This window comes from Pongo pygmaeus, chromosome 3, assembly GCF_028885625.2.
Source record: "Pongo pygmaeus isolate AG05252 chromosome 3, NHGRI_mPonPyg2-v2.0_pri, whole genome shotgun sequence".
Lineage (NCBI taxonomy): Eukaryota > Metazoa > Chordata > Mammalia > Primates > Hominidae > Pongo > Pongo pygmaeus.
In genome coordinates, this window is record NC_072376.2 from 47677541 (window position 1) to 47699233 (window position 21693).

Sequence of the window (21693 nt, forward strand, 5' to 3'; positions counted from 1 at the left end):
ACACATGTTATCTCATTCTGTGCTCATAATATCCCTGTGAGGTACACATTATTCTCCTCATTTTACAGGTGAGGAAACTGCAGCTGAGAAAAGTTATGTACATTACCCAGGCCCTGAGCTGAAAGGGTACATTTTGGGTACATTACCCAAAGCCAGTTAGACTGCGAGAGATGCCCGAGATGCAAAGCAGTAAGAGGACTCATGGAGCCAAGTTCCACCATGGACAAAAGGGGTTCTAAGCAGCCTTTCCACCAGGGCACAGGGAGAAGGAAGGACATCCTCTCTGGTCATTCTCTGCTAAGGGCTTCACCCACCCTGCCTACAGATGCATTCAGGGCTCTCCTATCCAAACCGGGAAGCATGCTTTCCACCTGCTGCTACTCTCACCCTTCTCCTCTGTTCCTAAAAGAGAAGACAGTGCACCCTCAGTTTCCATTTCTTTACCATCCACTCCCTCCTTAACCACTTGGATCTGCCTCCCACCTCATAGCCTGCTAAGGCTGTTATCGAAAACATTACTGACGATCAAACCAAACGGTCTTCTCTGAATTGTAAGCCACCTTCTGAGATTTGCAAGTGCTGACACTCTTCTGCGCCCTTAGCGGCCCTGACTTTGGGTTGTCCTGGTTTTCCTTTTCTCCCTTCCCTTCAGTTTCTCAAAGGACAAAGCCTGTCTTGTGTCAACAACTGTGTGAAGGATGAGTAAAAGACAATAGGAAAAGCTCATTTCCTGAGCATGTAGCTTCAAAATTGGGCCAGGTGCTTTTAATCCTCACAGCTGCTCTGCAAGGTAAGGATTACTACACCCATTTTACCGACAAAGAAACTAAAATCAAGTAATGTGCCCAAGTTTATCTGTGGAACAGACTGACATAGCAACTGTCATGTAATGACGTGGGTACTATATATATATATATATTTTTTTTTTCAAGACAGAGTCTTGCTGTGTCACCCAGGCCGGAGTGGAGTGCAGTGGTGCAATCATGGCTCACTGCAACCTCCGCCTCCTGGGTTCAAGCAATTATCCTGCCTTAGCCCCCCAAGTAGCTGGGATTCCAGGCATGTGCCACCACGCCCAGCTAAATTTTGTATTTTTAGTAGAGACAGGGTTTCCTCATGTTGGCCTGGCTGGTCTCAAACTCCTGACCTCAGGTAATCCACCCACCTCGGCCTCCCAAAGTGCTGGGATTACAGGCGTGAGCACTACATATAAAAAAGATGCTAAGAGAGCACAGAGAACAATGGCTTACATTTCAGAAGAGGAATGGCAGGAAGAGAAATCTCAGTGAAATGAACAGTAGATGCAAAGAAAAAACACATTCCACCTGACCTCAGTTTCGTCATCTGTAAAATGGAAATAATAATAGTATCTATTTCCTAGGTTTGTTATGTTTGTTATGAGAGTTAATATTTGCAAAGTGCTTAGAAGAATGTCTGGCCCATCTGCATGTATTTGCTAAATAACTGTCTAGCTCTAGGAGCAGCAGGCTATGGTCTGCTTTCAAAACACCCATCTCCATGTACCACCTGGCCTGGCTTCTAAAAGCAGCTGTCAGATGTGGATAAATAGATATAAGAAAATTTGGGATGACTTGATTTTACTTATGTCCCCTAAATTCATACTCTGTGATATATAATCTCCTAATATCCTGTACTGTTAGGCTGGTGCAAAAGTAATTGCAATTTCTGCCATTAAAAGCAATGGCAAAAGCTGCAATTACTTTTGCACCAACCTAACAATATTTGGACTGACTTTCTCCAAATATCTTGTTATGAAACTAGCAGATACAGGTTCACATGTAAGTTGATCATTTATTCTTTTATTTATTCTGCCAGCAAACACTATGGGACACCAACCCAACTGGGCAACAAGCACCATGCTGAGTGCTGGAGTTTCAAAGTTATGAAAGGAGGGTTGAGGGTCTCTTCAAGAGGATTTCACAATATGATGGGTGGACGGGGAAGAGGGATGATTCGCAGTCTATGATCAAGCAATGCTCTCTTGTGGTATCCTACAGAGTGGGGCAGTGATGGGGCCACGAGAAGATTGGGAAGTTTCAGGAAGGAAGTGATATTTTGATTTTATTTTTAAAGGATAAGTATGAGTTTTCCTACAGAGACAATGGAGAGAGTTTCAGGCTGCAAAACAACAAAGTGCTGAGTACTTAGGGAACCGAAAGAAATTCACTGTGGTTGAAGCTCAGGGTGGTTCAGGGGGCTTGTAGGAAATGACACCAAAGAGGCTGTCTGAGGCCACATTAGGAAGATGCTTCTGCACCAGCCTTACAAGTTTGGATTTATCCTGAGCAGTTTTACATGGAGAATCAGGAGTGCAGTACTGTGGTGTGTTTTTAAAAATATAATGATTAACGGCAGGTGAAGAGTGAGTGTTGACAGGGAGGCTAGCTGGGTGACTGCCGTAATAGTTCAGGTGAAAGATGAAGTTCTGAACCAAGTCAGTGGCAGCAAAGTAAGAAAAGCAAAGACACCAGATAATTTAGAAGGCAGAGTTCACAAAACTTTGTGACCACTTAGATGTGGGGATTAAGAGTAGAGAAGGACTGAGGGGGGCTAAGGGATTTTGAGTTTGAGTGACCAGGAAACACGGACACCATGAATCATGAGAAGGAACACAGAAGGACAATCAGGTGCGAGGAGGCAGGGCTGGGAAATGTTTGAGTGACAATTGAACAACCAGGTGGAAGTTAAAATATGGGTCCAGAACTCAGAAATGCTTAGCACCGTCTTTATAGATAAAGACAATTCTGCTGCAGAAATGCTTAGCGCCATCTTTATAAAGACAATTCTGCTTTTCACAACACATATACAGTATATATAGTGGCAGCTTATTCTAGCCACATCTGAAGGTAACCCTGGGAGGTTAGGCAGGGCTGCAGAAAAAAAGGATTGGAAGGGCTGAGCACCGTGGTTCACTCCTATAATCCCAGCACTTTGGGAGGCCAAGGAGGGTGGATCATGAGGTCAGGAGTTCAAGACCAGCCTGGCCAACATGGTGAAACCTCATCTCTACTAAAAATACGAAAATTAGCCAGATGTGGTGGTGCGCACCTGTAGTCCCAGCTACCTGGGTGGCAGAGGCAGGAGAATAGCTTGAACCTGAGAGGGGGAGGTTGCAGTGAGCCGAGATAGCGCCACTGCATTCCAGCCTGGGCAACAGAGTGAGACTCCATCTCAAACAAAAAAAAAAAGAAAAAAGAAAAAGAAAAGGATTGGAAGGGATAAACGATTCACCATAGGGAACAGAGAGTTACTGAGTGAGGCATGCTATCCCATGCACTTTCTCCCCGAGCCCACTTTAACTCCTGACATGTCAGCTTTTTAAAGCTTTTCCACAGTGGGGCCCTTTAGGAATAAAAGCTTTAGGAAATGATTTCTGAGCAGTTACCGTAGAAGGAACACACAGTTTTTCCTCCATTTAGACTATTCTTTAGAATTTCTTCAGTAAGAAAATACTTCATGATTCCTGGCATATGCTATATGCTGTTGTTAATATTGTGGCCCATCTGGGTGCAGTGGCTCATGCCTGTAATCCCAGCACTTTAGGAGGCCAAGGCAGGCAGATCACTTGAGGTCAGAAGTTTGAGACCAGCCTGCCCAACATGGGAAAACCCCATCTCTACTAAAGATGCGAAAAATTACCCAGGCTTGGTGGCAAATACCTGTAATCCCAGCTACTCTGGAGGCTGAGGCTCGAGAATCTCTTGAACTCAGGAGGTGGAGGTTGCAGTGAGCCAAGATCGCACCACTGCCCTCCAGCCTAGATGACAGAGCGAGACTCCATCTCAAAAAAAAAAAAAAAAAAAAAAAAATTGTGGCCCAAGGGGAAATATCCAAGGTCATTACTTTTTTTCGTGTTATATTTCCTTTCTATTCTATAGCCTTTGCCCTGTTTACTAGACTGAAAATCATGATGAAGCTGAGACTTTCCCTGACTCACCTTTGAATCCTCTATGAATCTTCCGAGCTAAGAAGACCACCTGACACTTAGTAGATACTAATTCAACAGTGTGCTGACCCAGTGTGCAAAGGACCATGGGCAATACTGTGTGTGTGTGTGTGTGTGTGTGTGTGTGTCCTCTCTTGCACACTTTGCAAAGCTTGAAAATGGAAGTAAGCAATGACCATTTTATATATTGTAAACCAGCACATATGGGAAAACGAGGCATTAAGATGAAATATAACTTGCTTTAAACTACACATCAACTGAATGGCAGAACTGGGAGTTAGATGGATGAGATTCTGTCCCCCAGCAAGACTTAACAAGGTACACTGTTTTCCTTTAATTTCCAGAATACTCTGTATTTTAATAATACAAATATCCATCCTAATTTAAAGAAATTAAATAAGAAAAAAATGTATACAAATAACCAGGCTGGTCTCAGGTGATCTGAGAAGTCATTTATCTCAGGACACCCTCTTGTCCTTTTCGCAAGGCATCCAGAGTCCCCACCATGCAAAGAGAAAGGCTTGCCAGGGTGTCCCTCCAATATTCCAAATGATTCATCCCTTTCCCACATCACAAATTTTATTCCTGATGTGGCTGTTCCCAGGGTCTTGTGGCAGAGGAAATCTCCTGGGTGAATCACGTCTGCATTGCAAGAGGACCTCAGAGAAGGAGCATGAGCTTTGGAGACAAGCAGATCCTGACTTTTAGCCTCTGCTTTGCCACTTACAAGCCATACAACCTAGGGCAATCCCAGTTTTCTCTCTGTGCTTCAGTTCCTTTCTCCGTAGAAATAGGACAATGCTGCTCTCTTTGCCATGCTATCAGCAGGATTAAAGATAATGTTCATAGGTGCTTAACAGTGTCTGACACATGGAACTCTGTGATGGTTAATTTCATGTGTCAACTTAAGTAGGCTAAGGGATACTCAGACGGCTGGTAAAACGTTATTTCCAGGTGTCCGTGAAGGTGTTCTTGGAAGAGATTAGCATTTCAATCAGCTGAGTGAGTAAAGAAGCTACACCTCTGCCAACGCAGATGGGCATCATCCAATCCGATGAGGGTGCAAATAGAACAAACAAAGGCAAAGGGAAAGCGAACTCTTAAAGCTGGGATGTCCATCTTCTCCTGCTCTCAGACTTTGGTGCTCCTGGCTCTCCAGACTCCAAGGCTTTCACCAGCAGCCTCCTCCCCTACTCCTGGTTCTCAGGCCTTTGGACTTGGTCTGAACTACACAATTAGCTTTTCTGTGTCTCCACATTGTAGATGGCAGATTGTGGGACTTCTCAGCCTCCATAATCAATTGCATGAGCCCATTTCCATAATAAATCTCCTCTCATACATCTATATATATCCTGTTGGTTCTGTTTCTCTGGAGAACCCTGATTAATACAAACTCACTCCCCAAATGGTAGCATATACTGTCAGTTTTCACAGTAACCCAAGGAAGTTGCAGGAAACTGAGCACTGAGAGGCTATGAGACTGGCTAAGGATTGTAGAAGCTGAGCCAGAATTGAACTAAAATCCCTCAAAAACAGTAATGCTTTTACCTGACTTCAGGTCTCTAAAGCTTGAAGAGTTATGGACTTTTATTATTAAAAAAAATATATATATTATCATGTCCATAACTAACAATTATAGAACACTTACTATAAACCAGCACTGTTAGCCTCTTAATGTGGATAATCTCAATGAATCCTCACAGCATTATAACATGAGAATTATTGTCACCCCCATTTTGCAGATGGAGAAATCAATACATAGAGAGAATAATTAACTTGCCCAAAGTCACACAATAATCCAGGATTTGAACTTTAATTCCAATCCTGAATTTGTAAGTGCCCCCTATACCTAAGTAACTTGATATCATTTAACTATGTGCAAACATAAATTCAGTAGAAACTTCTTAAACTTATGGCTTGCATACAACTATAAAACCAAAGCAAGTTCACAAATTAAATACAAACAAAACTATACAGCAAATAAAGTGAAATTAACATTACTTGGATGTGACAGATGGGGTGTTGGCTGGAATTGAATCTCTCTCCCTAAGTAGTTCTCTTGCCATCTACATGCTTATATTACTGTGTGCCACATGACACCCTCTCCCACCTCTTTTTTCAATTCCAATTATAAAGAACCTCTGTTTATACATATACTATCCTATCATTAGGCCTATTCTATCATTAGGCCTCATTTTGCACCACTGAATTGTTTTGTGTTCAGTCTGTCTCTGTTCTTTCTCAACAGGCCGCAACAATTAAAACAGATCTCAAACACAAACCCAAAGCAGACTGCTGAAATGGCATGTTTAGCAACAAAGGACCATGCAGACAAAAAAAATACACACACACACACACACACACACTTATTAAATATTATTGGGGGATAAAATATTTCATCAAATTAAGAAGACAAAATTTAGAACTTGCGGTTTTCAACACATGCATAGCACTAAACCTGTGGCTAACATTCATTGCATTCCCTCACGACAATTTGTATTTAATTTGTGAACTTGGTTTAATCCTTCAACCATGTTCATTAAATATTGACTGCAGTGTCCTTTTACCATCTGCAAGGCACAGATACCAAAGTACCATAACAGAGATTTGAAAACACACACACACACAATCCGTTGCCCGTATGGAATGTACAAAAACCCAACATCTAGGGTTACAGAGACAAATGACCATATTTACAATGAAAGTTCGGGTGAGTCAATAGTGAAAGACTAAAGAGTTCCAGTCAACTGTTTAACAGAAAAGAAAATGAATGACGTATTCTACTAAAAATCCCAAATGACCCTAAAAGGCCTATTCTATTCACACATGTAGTCTTTTTCCCTTTCCACTCAGAACAGATTTAAAAGAATGGGTCTTAAGTACAGCAGAACACATTAATTAAGAGAAACGAAAAAAATCTCAGGATGGATTTGACATTTTTCTTGTGAATACTGGGAATAATTTTTACATAGAGCTTTCTAAGAGAAGTCAAATGAATAGAATTTAAAGGCACTTCCAATTTGGTGATTCTATGAGAAACTGCCGCCTCTTTACCAAGGACAAAATTCTAACAAAAACTTGGCATTCCATTACTTGGTATCTCATTATTTTTTCCTCCCTTTAAACTAGCTTATAATAGTAACTTATATGAGTGATTTATATTTTATAAAGTGTTTTTACACTAGGAGAAAAAGAAACATATTAAGAAACCAGTAATATATATATAAGCATGGCATAATATATAGATAAGCTTGGCATAATTTTAAAGATTACAGTTTTTAAAGTAATATCCAGAATATAAACAGGAAGAGGAAAATCTCTATAAGCAATACAAAGGCAAAAATTTCATTTCCAGAATCACAGAATAATCTTCATATAAAATCGTGTTGATGTAGGCAATTGTAAAGTTTCTGAAGACATATTTTCACTGTATTTAAAATTCAAGTGTTGTTTTCTCCCCCTAAGTGATCTTATGACCACTTAAGACTTTTCCATACCTCCTGGCAACCCTCTTCACAACTCTCCTTTGTGGCCCCAGAGCTAAAACCTATCACCAGGTGTGTTTTATTACAGTTGAAAGCAAAACTTACTAACCTATGTGTTTTGAATTAAGTCTAAAAGTGATTTAAATGGTTTAATTCTTAACATTAGTAGGAATTACAATACATTGTGTAAAAATAAATGTATACAGATCTCTTACTGCCTAAGTTTCATGTAATAGACTTCTGAATTCAAGGAATGCCAAAATTAATAAATTCAATCCAAAGATTACAAATTCCCTTGGAGCAAGGACTATGCTAGTGATCTCTGATTGCCACATTTTTCCTCCTCTTTCTGGGGAGTTGGCTCAGCTAGACTGCACTTCCTCATCTGCCGTGCACTTAGGTGAGGCCATAAGACTGAGTTCTAGCCAAGGGGGCATGGAAAGAAGTGACATAACATTACTTCCCATCCTCCAAAACCTTTCACGCTATCCTTCCTGTTCCATCCCCTTCCTTGTCGCCCTATTGGACTCAAAAGATCCACTGAAAGATTGTGGGGACTGAAAAACAACGAAGCCATTAAACGGAAGAGTCCTGGGTCCCTGAATCATCATGTAGAAGGCAGTTATATATAACGTAAGGAAGAAAGAAACTTTCTATTGTGGTAAGGCAGGAGTTTCAGAGTATTGTAAGTTATAGCAGTTAGCTATCTTGAATAATATATTCTAGATTAAGAGTACTCCACACCTCAGCTACTCAATGCGTCAGATTTTTTACTGATAAAGAGACATGCTGAACTAAATCAGTGTTTCCCAAGGAGTGCTATGGTGGTTTCTGAGGGTTTTTTCCTTTATAATCTTCATTATTTAATTTTTTCCATGCTCACTACAACAAGCAGCAGCAAACCTTCTTCCCAGTCATTCCAATACCTCTCAAAAGTAATTTAACAATTCAAGTGTTCTCTCTACACTGTATGAGTATTTAGAATACTCATACAAGCATATGTATGTATGTATGCTATACATACATACATACACAGACACAAACATGCACACGTATGTGTGCATTCACATACTTATACAAGTACTTTCATTTATATTTGGGAGTGTGTTGCATTTTTTTCACTTTTATATACCATAGACATCTCAGGTCAATACATACAGGACTAAAAGGAATTCTTTTTAATAGTACTAGAACTTTAAAGAAAATGTTTTCTTATGATGATGCTTGATGGAAAGTATACAGCAATATAACAAGGTGTGTATGTGCGTGTGTGTGTGTGTGTGTGTGTGTGTGTGTGTGCCCATGCACACGCGCACACACAGGCATAAATTGCCAGGAAAAAGATCAGTTAAATATCTCAAGCTGAGGTGGTTTTAGGTGAAACTTGGATAAACATTTGTAATTACTGTATATAGTTTTATGATTACCTTTTATTCGTGGTTTTCTATTTACTGACTGATACAGTTTCCTTTTCAAATAATTGTGTCTAAGGAAAAAAACATTAAATTATTTAAAGGAAAACATTAAATAAATAGTGCTTTACAGATGGCACATATATGGCAAATTCGTGTAAGTAGTATATATAACGGCTGAAATTTGGGCAACACTGGCTGAAATTATCTCTTTATTTTGAATTCTAACATTCCTTGACATTTGTTATTTTGTAGCTGTCACTGTATTCCTCGACCATCAGGCCTGCCTAACACACCTCCCAACACATGTGTGAAGAGCACACTGGGAACACTGACTTACACATAACAAGATTCAATCTATAGGGATATGTTCAGGTAAAACCCCATAAAGGTTACACACACTAACTCTCAGCCACCTCTCCTGAGACGTAAGCATTTCCAGACAAATCCAAAATGCCTACTTATCCCCACCCCCCAGGTTTCAACACATACTGAAAAGATACAGAAAACGCAGAAATAGACAATGGATTTTTATGGCAACATTTGGCTTCTGGAGATAGATCTCCCACCTGGACACATTTTCAGCCTAGAGTAGTGCATAGGGAAATGTCTCACTAGGAAATAAGAATTTCTATGAAACTCAGTGTTGGCATTTGGGATCTGAATCTGGCAGCAAAGATGCAAAATGATCAGATTCCATGTGGTGAATGGAAATACACTAAATCATAGTATCTGATTTAACCCATATTCAAATAATAAATAATAATAGGTAAGACTTATAATAGCACTGTGTGCCTGGTACTGTCCTATGGGTTATGCATATCAACTTGTTTAAGCCTTCCAATGACCACTATACCATGTTACCTCTCCAAAAACGGCAAGAGCAAAAACACCTGTGGGAAACTGACACTAGGTGACAGCAACAGAAAGGACTCCCACTTCGCAGATCTGTGAGGGAGGACAGTCCCTGGCCATATTTAGTATATGAAATATCTACCATCTGTTTAGCACTCGGAGCTAAGCATCATGGGACGTAGGGTACTAACTACCACCACAAACGTTAATATTTAGATTTGAAAGCAGTAACATGTAAATACTTCATTTGTCTTAAGTACTTTTCCTGCAATTCTAGTGGTATGTATGCTGACTAGAGACTTGTTCAATATGGTCTGAAATGCCAGGTGAGTGTTTATCAGATTATAACTATGAATTTTCCCATTTAAAAACCTGAATTAGCTCTACTAACTGCCACATCTAAACTTTAAGCCTTCATGGAGCCAATTTCTAAAGAAACACAAGCCCACAGAGGCACCCTCTACAACAAATTTCAATTTATCATTACACATTAACAAAACCCTCTTACTCTCCATGTGTCTGCTAAAATGATCTTCCCAGGTTCACTTGGAATTTTACTGACAGGCAAATTTCTCTGACTCCAGGATTTCAGACCAATGTGATGTCAGAAACCTCTTTAGCAAGAACCAAAGAAATATGGGATAGATTTCCTACCTACAAAGCATTTATAATCGAGGTAGGAAATAAGTCATGGATAGCATTTTGACAGCCTAGCAAGACGAATCAAAGTTCCCAAAGTTATTTACAATTTCAGGCAAGAAATAGAAAGATAATCATAGAGCATTATCTGTGGATCACAACTGGATCCAGAGTGCCAAAGAGCCTCAAGTGCAAAAGACAATGGTGATTTGATTGTTAAAGGAAAAAAGACTGGATATTGCTGTCTCCTGAGACTAATAAGAAGTGACTAGAAACAGGCTGGCAAATGTAAATGATGGGAAAACTACAAAAATGTTACCCTAAATATAAAATCAGAAGTTATTAGGAAAGTTTAAAACTGATGAAGAACTTGTAAAGTTGACTGACTTTCAGAGACATGTATGTAAATAATATATACAGCAATTGACTATGCTGCTAGGGGACTTTTTAAAAAATTTATTGAACATGCCACAGTATTTTCAGTATTGTCTCAATGTTTTAACACAGCAGAGTCCATATGACATAATGACTGAGCACCCAGGCTTCAGTGCCCAGCAAGCTGTTTAAATGCCAGCTCTGTGGCCCCATGCAAATTAAATAACCTCTTCTAGTCTCTATTTCCTTATCTGTAAATGGGGATCTTAAAATTATTAAATTAACATAACCTATCTCCTAGATTATTTTCAAGATTAATTGTGAGATGCTCACAGGCACATAGCACAATTTATCTGGACCCTCACAATCACTTACTCTCAGTTATTTGGTTTGTTTTTGCCTTTAAATATAAGATTTATACAATTTTTCAGCATTTAAACTTTTTTCCCATATATACAGCCTTAATTTTTAATATTATATACTCTCTAATTTTGTTATACAGTTCAATAAAAAAAAAATTTAATACAGATCTTTTAAATATTTCACTGGCATTTACATTGCTTCATTAGGTAACATACCAATAGTTTTTCACTTTCTCCTTAAGGATGAATTCAGTAAATATTCCAGGAACTCAATAAATATAGGAGTAAACAGTTAAGTTTGACTACAATGCATAAAATATCACAGAACAAACTAGGGAAATAGGATAATAGCAGAACCATTCTTTCTCTTAAAACAGAATAATATTTTAAATAACTATTTTTAAAAATAATTTGGTCTTATTTATCAATGACCATAGAAATGTAGGCAACGCAGGGCACAGTGGCTCATGCCTGTAATCCCAGCAACATAACACTTGCTATGTTGACCACCTTGGGCAACATAGGAAGACTCTGTTTCTACAAAAAAAATTTTAATAATTACCCAGATGTAGTGGTGTGCACCTGTCTGTAGTCCCAGCTACTCGAGAGGCTGAGGCAGGAGGATTGCTTGAACTCAGTTCAAGGCTGCAGTGAGCTATGATGGCACTACTGCACTCCAGCCTGGGTGACAGAGTAAGACCATAAAAGATGTGCAGGTGAAGTCTAACAACCACTCAGGACAACATTTGCTGAGTATATACTATATGCTAAATAATGCACTAAGCACAAAAGGCATGGAAGCATATGTCCACACAGAGACTGACACAAAAACTTTCATAGTGGCTTTATTTATAATAGCCCAAAACTGGAAACAACCCAAACATCCATCAACAGGGGAAACAAATTGTGGTATAGCCATACAATGGAGTACTTCACAGTAATAAAAAGAAATGCAATGTTGTTATAACCAAAAGAATATATGTCAAAATAATATGCTGGGTGATAGAAGCTAGTCTAAAAAAGAGTACCTGCTATATGAGTTTGTTTATTCTAGAATTCTAGAACATGCAAACTAATCTATCATGTCAAAAATTAGATCAGCGATTACCTAGGGATGGTAGGCATGAAGAGGGAGGTATGAAGATAAAGTGGCATGAGAAAACTTTTAGGGGTTATGGGCATACTCAGTATTTCAGTTGTAGTGACGGTTTCATGGATGTATACCTAATGTGAAAATTCATCAAATAATGCAATTTAAATACGTGCAGTTATTGGAGCATACCTGTATAATGCTGAAAAAAATATGGTCCCTGCTCTCGGAAACCCTGAAGTCTGGGGATACTTGGAAACTATAAAATTCTTTGGTAATAATTTAATGTTCTAAATCATAAGCTTAAAACTGCAATAACAACAATGGTAAAAGAAAAAAAATGAGTAGAAAGATTAAGCAAAATAACTCTGGTTTATAATGGGCCAGAAGTAGGTAACTGATCAGCCTCATTTAAATGAAGGCTCTGCCCTAGTATTTATTCCATCTTAGAAAGAACTCACCCATCCATTTGATTCACTCAGTCTTAAATGAAAATGAGTAATAAATAAAATAAATTCAACACCTCCTACCAAGGCTGCTGCTTGGTCCTAGCCTTTTCTTTATCACCCCTTCTTCAAGGCAGGCCTAACAAAGGTCACCAACTGGAAGCTCAGCAAAGGCACAGCCACTCCCTCTCCAGCACCTGCAGCAGAGCCTGGCACCTGGCAACCTGGCACCTAGCAGGTGCCCAATAACTTTGTTGAATAAGTCAATGAATGAATGAATAAATAAATAGCAGGAGACTCAACTAAGTGGAATTGTTGAGCAGTTAGACTCTTCTCAGGTCTAATTTCACAATATCCAGTTGTAGCCACCACTTTTTCTTTTCCTTTTTTTCTGATTTTTTTTTTTAAGAGATAGGGTTCTTGCTACATTGCCCAGACTGAACTCCTGGGATCAAGCGATCCTCCCACCTCGGCCTCCTGAAGAGCATAACCAGCACCACCACTTTTTCTTAACTACGCCGTTTTCAAGAAGCGTTTTTGCTCATATTTTTTATCTTCTATCTTTTTTCTTTCTTCTGCTGCAGCTCTCTCAGACCTATACCACACCAGGTAGGCACAGGCATGCCAGGAATCTCCAGGACCTGCTTCCTGGAAGTAATCCCAGACTCTGCTTCCTCTCCTCTCTATTCCACCAAAGTGTACTGCTGCACATAGGAATACCCAAGTGACACAGTAACTGTCCCATTTCAATCTTCAGAGATAAACGTAACTACTGTCAAGGGAGAGATGGTTATCATTGGATATGTTAGTGAGCATCTTTCGGCCTGTTTTTTTGTTTGTTTTTGTTTTGTTTTGTTTTTCTTAGCAACAAAAAAGAAGGAAGGCCCTTTAGCCTAGGTTTCAGTTCTTAGGTTTCTATGGTTAATACTGACTAGTAGCACTTTGCTTCTCTAGTAGGAGTGTGTGTGTGTTCTGAGGCTGTCCAGTAAGCACTTCATGTGTTAGGGTTTTTTTTTTTTTTTAATGATACTTTATATCTTTATGAAAGTGGAAATAACTAGAATCACATAAACATGATTTCTTATCAAGAGGAACTTGGGAGAGATAAGCTTTGTAAGTTTCTGGTGGGTGAGCGTTACAGATGGCAAATGGGGCAACATAGAAAATGCAATTTCCGGGATAGATGGTGGGTGGCAGGGGCAGCAAGTAATCCAAATACACAACGGCCAAATCTGTGGAACAAAACCTACCACTGCAGCCCAAGGGGGAACAGCACTCCCACCCCACCTCCTGGTATCCCAACCATGACCAATGGATTGATGAAGTGATAACCCAGAGCAATGACAGCCCTGAGGGTGGGAAACCCTGTGTCAATTCTCCTAAAGCCTTCCCTTGGGGCTGGATTTCTGGAAAGGTGCATCGAAAGGCTCACAGCCTCTTGGAAACTTTGCCTCTACCCTGCCCATATCTAGCCAGTTCTTCTACAAAGACGAGCCCCACTCCCTGTTTATCTGATGTTAGTGGAGGGCACAGAGGCACGCACACAATTATGAACTGGAAATATAAATTACTTAAAACTGAACTGAGCTTTGCTAGGGAACTGTGAAAGCAGAAAATTAACCTGGTCTTTAAATCAGCTGCTACTTGGCCCTATATATCTCTCTAGTTCTCTTCAAAGTTAAAGAGATCACATTGCAGTTTGTTTTCTAGATGCCTTTAAAATACTAAACTGCATATAATGGCAGCTTCCCTATACCCTTTGCTACCTCCCAAAGGAGAAACATCCCCTCCTTGTTTTCAATGAATACAGTCAGCCATACCAGGTAAAGTTTCTTCCTCTCGCTTCTCTAATGGGAAGTTTGATGAGTAGATGATGAGAGTTGGGGGGAGTGAGGAAGTGGGCACAGGGAGAAGGAATCACCATAATAACACCCACAAGAAAGAGAAAATATATTTTAGAGCCAGGTCTCTAGTAGCAGACGGTGAATTGCCCATCAACTCTCCCCTCAGTAAAATACTCAAAGAGAAATATACAGAATTGCTTCATTATGTATTCCATGGGTTTTTGTGGGTTTAACGCTGGCCAATCGCTGCTTTTACTACAGTTTCTACAGGAATGTTCATTCAACTGGTGTTGCAAATAACCAACTTACAGCAAACTTTTGTAATACAACCCACCAACTGTGAACATTCTGTAGATAAAATTATTCTTAAAACAATTTCTTCCACTGACTGAGTGCTTGATGATATTAAGGAAGTTCTGTTGATATTTAGGAGTGTGATGATGGCACTAAGATTCTGCTTAAGCTGGGGGCTCCCTGACTTCTGCAGATGAATACTGAACCATCTGTAGAAGAAATGATGTGGTTTCTGCAAGACAATGGGAGTAGAAGGGATTTGTTATAGATAATGAGGTGGCAGGAAGTGTGACTAGGGTTACTTGGTTGGGTGATGGGTACACGGGGTTCACTGTATTATTCTGTCTACTGTTCAGTAAGTTGTAAATATTCTATGATAAAAGGTTAAAAAACACTTCTCAAATATTTTTTAAAGCCTGATCAAAGTTGTAGCTGAATCTACTTACAAACTTTTTTTTTGAGAATGGAGAAAGAGCCCATTATAAACCAGTAAAAGTAGAGATGGCACATTTCTTAATTGCCACTAATAAAGCTTTTGCTGTCCTTTGTGGTAAAGTGCACACTGGGCTCAGAACAGGAAGCAAGCCTTAGAAACAACAACAATCCCGATGTTTATACAACTGCTCGTACAGGTCATGTGTGCACAGCTCCTTGCATTCATCAATCTTAAAGTGCTCCATAATTAATTACAGAACCACTGACTCTGCCGAAGTAATGAGTCATTTAGCATCTGCAATTTACTGCTGGGTAAATGGGGCACTGAGTTAAACAAACTGATCAAGGGCAAATGAATAAGATACAGAAATCTAGGCTGCAATGCTGTACTCTTTGCTGGCTATCACAGCTAGGAGCCATAATTAAACTATTCGTCCCCTCTTAGTTTGCTCTTGCTAATGCAACTAACTCTCAATTACTCTAGTGAAATTCTCATTCATCCCTGTTGCGGAATATCTGGCCATTCTGAGAGATGCCCCCACAGTGCAAAATACAGAATCCCCACTGTCCAATAGCCACGCCACTCACTGAGTGCCCACCAGCACCTGCAACAGAAGCTTTATCTGTCTGCTTTTCTCTTCCTTACCCCCGCCTCACCTCCCTTCTGGTGGTACAGAGATACCACATTATAGCACCTATGCAGCAACCAGTCTTGGAAGGTGTGATGGTGAACTTTAGGTATCAACTTGACTGGAAGAAGGACTGCCTAGAGAGCTGGTAAAGCTTTCCTTCTGATTGTGTCTGTGATGGTGTTTCCAGAGGAGACTGGCATGCAAGTTAGTAGACTGGGTGGGGAAGATCCCTACTCAGTGTGGGCAGGCATCCTGGTTTACACGTCTTAGATCTCCCCGGGCTAAGAACCAGCAGGCCTCTATAATAGAGCTTACTGCTTAAAAGCAAAAAGTCTGAAGCCCAGCTGTCTGAGTTTGAATCTCAGCTCTGCTATTTACTCACTGTATCTCTTTGAACAAGTTACTAAACCTCTCTGTGCCTACATTTCATTAGCTATTAAATGGGATGAATAATAGCATCAGAACTTCATATGATTGCAGTAAGAATTCGAAGAGTCAATTCATGTAAAGCTTTTGGAAGAACGCTGACAAACGGTTTAAGTGTTTGATCAATTTAGCTACTAATATTATTTTTGAAAAGCATACTAGCCCTTAGGAAACATAAAAGCGAAAGCCACTAGTTTTGATTAAGGAAAGATCCTCGCACCTACCTTCTAGACTCCAAGAAAGATCTTCTGAGAATAGATGTTGAATTTGACTATGTCTTATAAAAGCCATGAATGAGATGTTTCCTCAGGTCATGACAAGTATCAGTTTTCTAAAATTACACGAGGCCATAATAGAAATGACCAGTGTCTACCAACATCCACTCTTTTCAAACAGAAAAAGAAATTAACCTTTCCTCATGGGTCTTACAATTCTGTTTTTAAAGTGACGGTTGATGCTTCATGTGACTCCACTATTTTTACCCTTTGAGGCTGTTATTTTAGTTCTATCTTACAGTATGAAACCAATACTGAGCCAGCCAGTGACTAGATTAGCACTTCCTTTTTACGTTAGGAACAATTGATCTCTGGTAACTCACAGCATTTAACACACGATAGCAGGGAGCATCTTTGATCAAAAATTCCTCTTCAAAGTATAAGAGTAATGTTACAAAGACATATTTTGCCAGTTTGTCAGGCTGTCTTGACGGCTAAGTCATATTCCAGTGAATATAAAGATTAATATATGTCTGATCCTTCTATAAACACACAATTTGGTCACCTAAAAAATATCACAAAGCTATCCAGAGGCAGTGCAGTACAATGGTTCAGAGCTCTGGGAATCAGGCTGCATGGGCTGCGGTCCCAGCTCTGCCACATGCCCACTCTGCAACCTTGAGCAAAGTACTCAACCTCTCTGTTCTTCAGTTTCATCATCCGTAAAATGGGAATAGTAACTGTATCTGCCTCATACAGTCCACAGGATTAAAGTTAATACTTACAAAGCACATAAGACCATGCTTGGCACATGGTAAGCACCCAAAAATATGCTACTTTGGCATATGGATTGAGTTAAAGGCACTTAAAAAAAAACAGCACATGCAAGAAGGGCACTGTGACCTTCCTGGTTCTTCTTGAAAGCATGAGATTAACTCCCATGAAAAAGGTGCCCTCCTTGTACCAGGAGGACGAAAGACATTCATTCTTATCACCAGAGATGGCGAGTTGAGGCTGAGGGAAAGCTGTACAAACCTTGTTATACTAGTCCTCATCTTGCTACTTTCCCACAATTAACTGTCCTAGTCCTGAAGTGAATTCGTATACTTTCATGTTGCCTCAGCATCCATTTTGAATAGATTCAACTTTTTCATACCCAAAGCAGGGCTCAGTCACCCTTGACAGTTCTAGTTCCACACCACACCCAAATGGCTCAGGCCAGCAGCCAGAGATAAGAATTTAAAGGCATCTCTCCTGTCTAGCAGACGGGGTTCCCCACTTTATCGAAGCTTCCCTTAAAAGCACCATTCAGGCCTTTGCCCAGGATCTTAAAGTGACCCCTACCCCTTATATATACTGCCAATTCCCACACGCATTTTCTCTCTGCCTGACTCCATTCCTGCCTCATGCAACCCGGAGATGGAGGACTGCCCTCCCAACCCATTCCACCCTTCCTGTCCAAGATCTGTAAGTAAAAATCTCTGAACTCATTTCCTACCTGGTGATGTACTGAGTTTCCACCTTTCATCTGAAGAACCAATGGCTGCAGCTGCCTCAGGCCACGCTTTCCCAGGGATCCTGGGGGGAATATCAAGTCAGGCTCCCAGCGCCAGGGTGATGGTCAGGCAGGTGTAAGCTGGACATGGGTCAGACAAGAGCCACAACAGCGGCTGCCAGATAAATAAGATAAAAAAGTTCCCCATGTGAGGGAGTCCCCAGGTTCCAGGTGGGCTACTAGGCATAAAACCATCCTCCAGGCTAAAGAAGTACCCCCGGAAAGGGACACTATAGACATTCATGTCCAGCTACCCTGCATTTCGCATCAGGACAGGGTTGCTAGCCAACCTGGTACTGGAACCCCATTAGCTAGAAGCTCTCAAAATAGCCCCAACTCCTTTTCCCTATCACATCTTTACAATTTACCAATTTACTATTCTTTGTCCAACATAATATATAAGCTTTCAACCCTTACAACCTCCCTGGGTCTTTATTTTCCTGGTGAAGGCTCCCACGTACATGTAAAAATTACTAAATAAAAATTCTATGCTTTTCTCTTGTTAATCTCTCTTTTGGTGGTCTAATTTAAAAGGCCCCAGCTGGAAAAACTAAGATAGGCAAGGGGGAAAAATATTTTTTTTCTCTCCTTCACACAATAGAAGTATATTTAAATTAAAAAAAAGAAAAGAAAAAAACTAACTAAAAAAGGCCACAGAACCCTTCTGTTTCTAATCCCAGAGGCCAGTCTTGATTTTCACTATGCAAAATATATACTCAAAGGTACCGAGGAGATGATAAAGAAAATAATGTTTCCCATTGTCTCGGTTTTTAAGGTAGAAATGTTTTCATTCTTAAAGCATCTTTGAAGCCGATGGACAGAAAGGTTTCTAATATTCTATTGGCCAGAGGCTTACATACAAATGGCCTGGCAGGGCAGGTATTTTCTCCTTTTACAGGTGAAGAAACTGAGACTTGGAAAGTTTCATCAACTGCCCAATTTCATAGCTGGTAATGACAGATCCAGATTCAGAGCAGATCTGCCTGGCTTCAAAGCCCACAGCATGTCCTCTCAGGAAGACACCTCCTTTCAGGATAAACAGCATTAAATGAACCAGATCCGACGATTCCAAATTTACTTCTCTAACACCAACTTCTCACTTGCATCTTGAATCTATATCTCTAAACTACCCAGGAAGACATCTCTCCTTACCTCTTTCATTTACATCTCTTTCATATGACACAAAACAAATCTATCATATTTTCCTTGAACCTGGATTCCATTCAATCATTCAACAACCACTGCACTCCAGTCTGGGCTACAGAAAGGATTTTTTTTTTTTTTTTTGAGACAAAGTCTCACACTGTTACCCAGGCTGGAGTGCAGAGGCACGATCTCGGCTCACTGCAACCTCCGCCTCCCGGGTTCAACCGATTCTCCTGCCTCAGCGTCCCGAGTAGCTGGGACTACAGGCACGCACCACCACACCTGGCTAATTTTTGTATTTTATTAGTAGAGATGAGGTTTCACCGCATTGGCCAGGCTGGTCTCGAACTCCTGACCTCGTGATCCACCCACCTCGGCCTCCCAAAGTGCTGGGATTACAGGCGCGAGCCACCACGCCTGGCCAAAAAGAATGGATTTTTATATCCTGAAACTTAACAACAATGGCAATATTACTAACTTTTCTTCAAGGCTTACCATATGCCAGTTTTGCTTTAAATTTATTTAGTGCATGTTGTAGATGTATCATTTCAACTGATCCCCATAACAACCCTCTGAAGGAGGATGAGTACTGGGTTAAGTGATGCCTTCACCTGCTCTGTGAAGCTTATAAATGAGAATGAGAGAAAGAGACTGAAAAACTAATTGTATTAATAATGTATTAAAACAAAATAGAGATAGGTGGTGCAAAGTAAAAGTGCAGAATGACATTATACAGGGAAATCTAATCTAATCTGGAAGATCACAGCAAATATACCAAGGAAGTAATAGTTAAGCTGAAACCTCAAAGAGGGGGAGAAGTTAGCCATTCAAGGGAAGGAATACACGGGTTCTAGAGAAAGGACATAGGTAATGTACATGCTTCAACATGGGAAGGAGGTGGTACCTTCAAAGAACTGAAAAACAGGTGGGCTGGGGGGCGGGGAGTGAGGAGTGAGGAGAAAGAATTGCAGATCAATGTGGACAGGTTGGCAGGCTGCTGGACCACACAGTGTCCCATAGGCCATGTTGAGGACTTTTGAGATTAAAATTGGGATAATAATTTCTTGTAGGGTTTTAGGCAGGAGAGAGACATGATCGTATTTGTGTTTTTAAAAGATCACTCAGCCATTGGGTACAACAGACTGGAGAGGAGCAAGAGTGGAAAGAGGAGCCCATTAGGATGTGGCAGAAATTGCTAGTTGTCTGCTTACGACATCTATTTCCCACTAATAATGGAACCCTGATTTTTAGGTGGGTACCTTGGTACTCAGAATAAAAGACTGTACTTCTAAGCTCCCTTTGCAACTAAGTATAGCCATGTGGCTAAGTTCTGGTCAATGAGATATAGGCAGAAGTCTTGTATGGAACATAAGGCAAAGCTGCTAAAGGGATCTGACTCTGGTGGGAGATGTCCCTTCTTGCTTTTCTGTCTTTCTTCCTTCCTCCAGCTTGCAATTCAGACAAGATGGCTGGAGCCATCTTTGGCAAAAACAAAAGATAAGCTAGGACTATGGAGAGGAAAGACAGGATCCAGGATCGCTGGATTGTATCCACCATAGCAGTTCTAGACAGCCCACTTCCAGTTTTTGGTTTGGTTTTTCCACACTGAGAAAAAGAAGAAACTTTATCTTGTTTAAACTACTACTTAGGGATTGTGTGTGGTACATAGCATAACCCAATCCTAACTGATACAGAGGCTACTGTATTCACCCAAGAGAGGTAATGGTGGTTTGGATCATGGTGGTGGCACAGATGGGAGGAGAGAGAGCAGGACTGAGATATATTTAGAAGGTGGAACCAATGGAACCTGTTGAGAGTCCAGACAAGAGAGGGTGAGGAGAGGGATAAGTTGAGACAGACTCTCAGGTTCCTGGCACAAGCAACTGGGTAGACCATGGTGCCAATTACTGAACTAGAGATTACAGGGGTGGGGGACATCTTGAGATTCTTTTCAGACATTTGAATTTGAGACACCTGTGAGAACTCAGACCTCAGAATAGATATCAGGCTGGGAAACAAAGACTGGGAAAGTCATCTGCACACAGAAGCTAACTGAAGCCACTGGAAAGGATGATGTCTTCTAAGGCAAGCACAGAGCGAGAAAAGAGGCCCCAGGAAGGAACCCCGAGGAACATGCACATGTGAGAGGTGGGCAGAGAAAGGGCAGCCCTTGAAGGAAACAAAGAGTGGCCAGAAAGGATGCAGGAAAACCATGGATTTCACAGGAAGAGATATACACTAATTATTTATTGCACAAGCAAGAAGGGCTGTGGGCTATCAAAGCAGTAGGGAGAGACAGCTGCTCACTGGACTTCCAGGAGCAAGGACACAGGCTCTCAGAGGAGCATCACAGACAGCCAGAAGGAGGCTAAGGAAGGGGACGGGAAGCAGAATGTTATGAGTCTGGTGAGGTAGGAGGCATGTTCCGGCCTCCACCTGGAGAGACAAGCTGGGGAAAGACTGTGGAGGGATCTCCATGCCAGAGGAGGGGAGGAGAAATCATTCCCTTCCTCCC

General features: G+C 40.7%; 1 protein-coding gene across 5 annotated transcripts in view; it reads right to left on the minus strand.

The window, feature by feature from the left end:
* TEC (tec protein tyrosine kinase) overlaps positions 1-21693 on the minus strand; it is a 129667-nt gene that overhangs the window by 41693 nt on the left and 66281 nt on the right. Inside the window, exons 1-2 of one of the 5 annotated variants that reach the window (XM_054485120.2) lie at positions 16487-16505; positions 11658-11776 (exon numbers count right to left, since the gene is read on the minus strand). The exons of 2 other annotated variants lie outside the window; for them this stretch is intronic. Coding sequence is in view for 1 of the 3 variants with exons in the window: in XM_054485118.2 (XP_054341093.1) it covers positions 17976-18005 (30 nt within the window). In the remaining 2 variants the exon portion in view is untranslated. Of the gene's footprint in view, positions 1-11657; positions 11777-16486; positions 16673-17975; positions 18148-21693 lie in introns of those variants that run through there. 2 more of the 5 variants (XM_054485118.2, XM_054485119.2) reach the window with 2 other exon arrangements.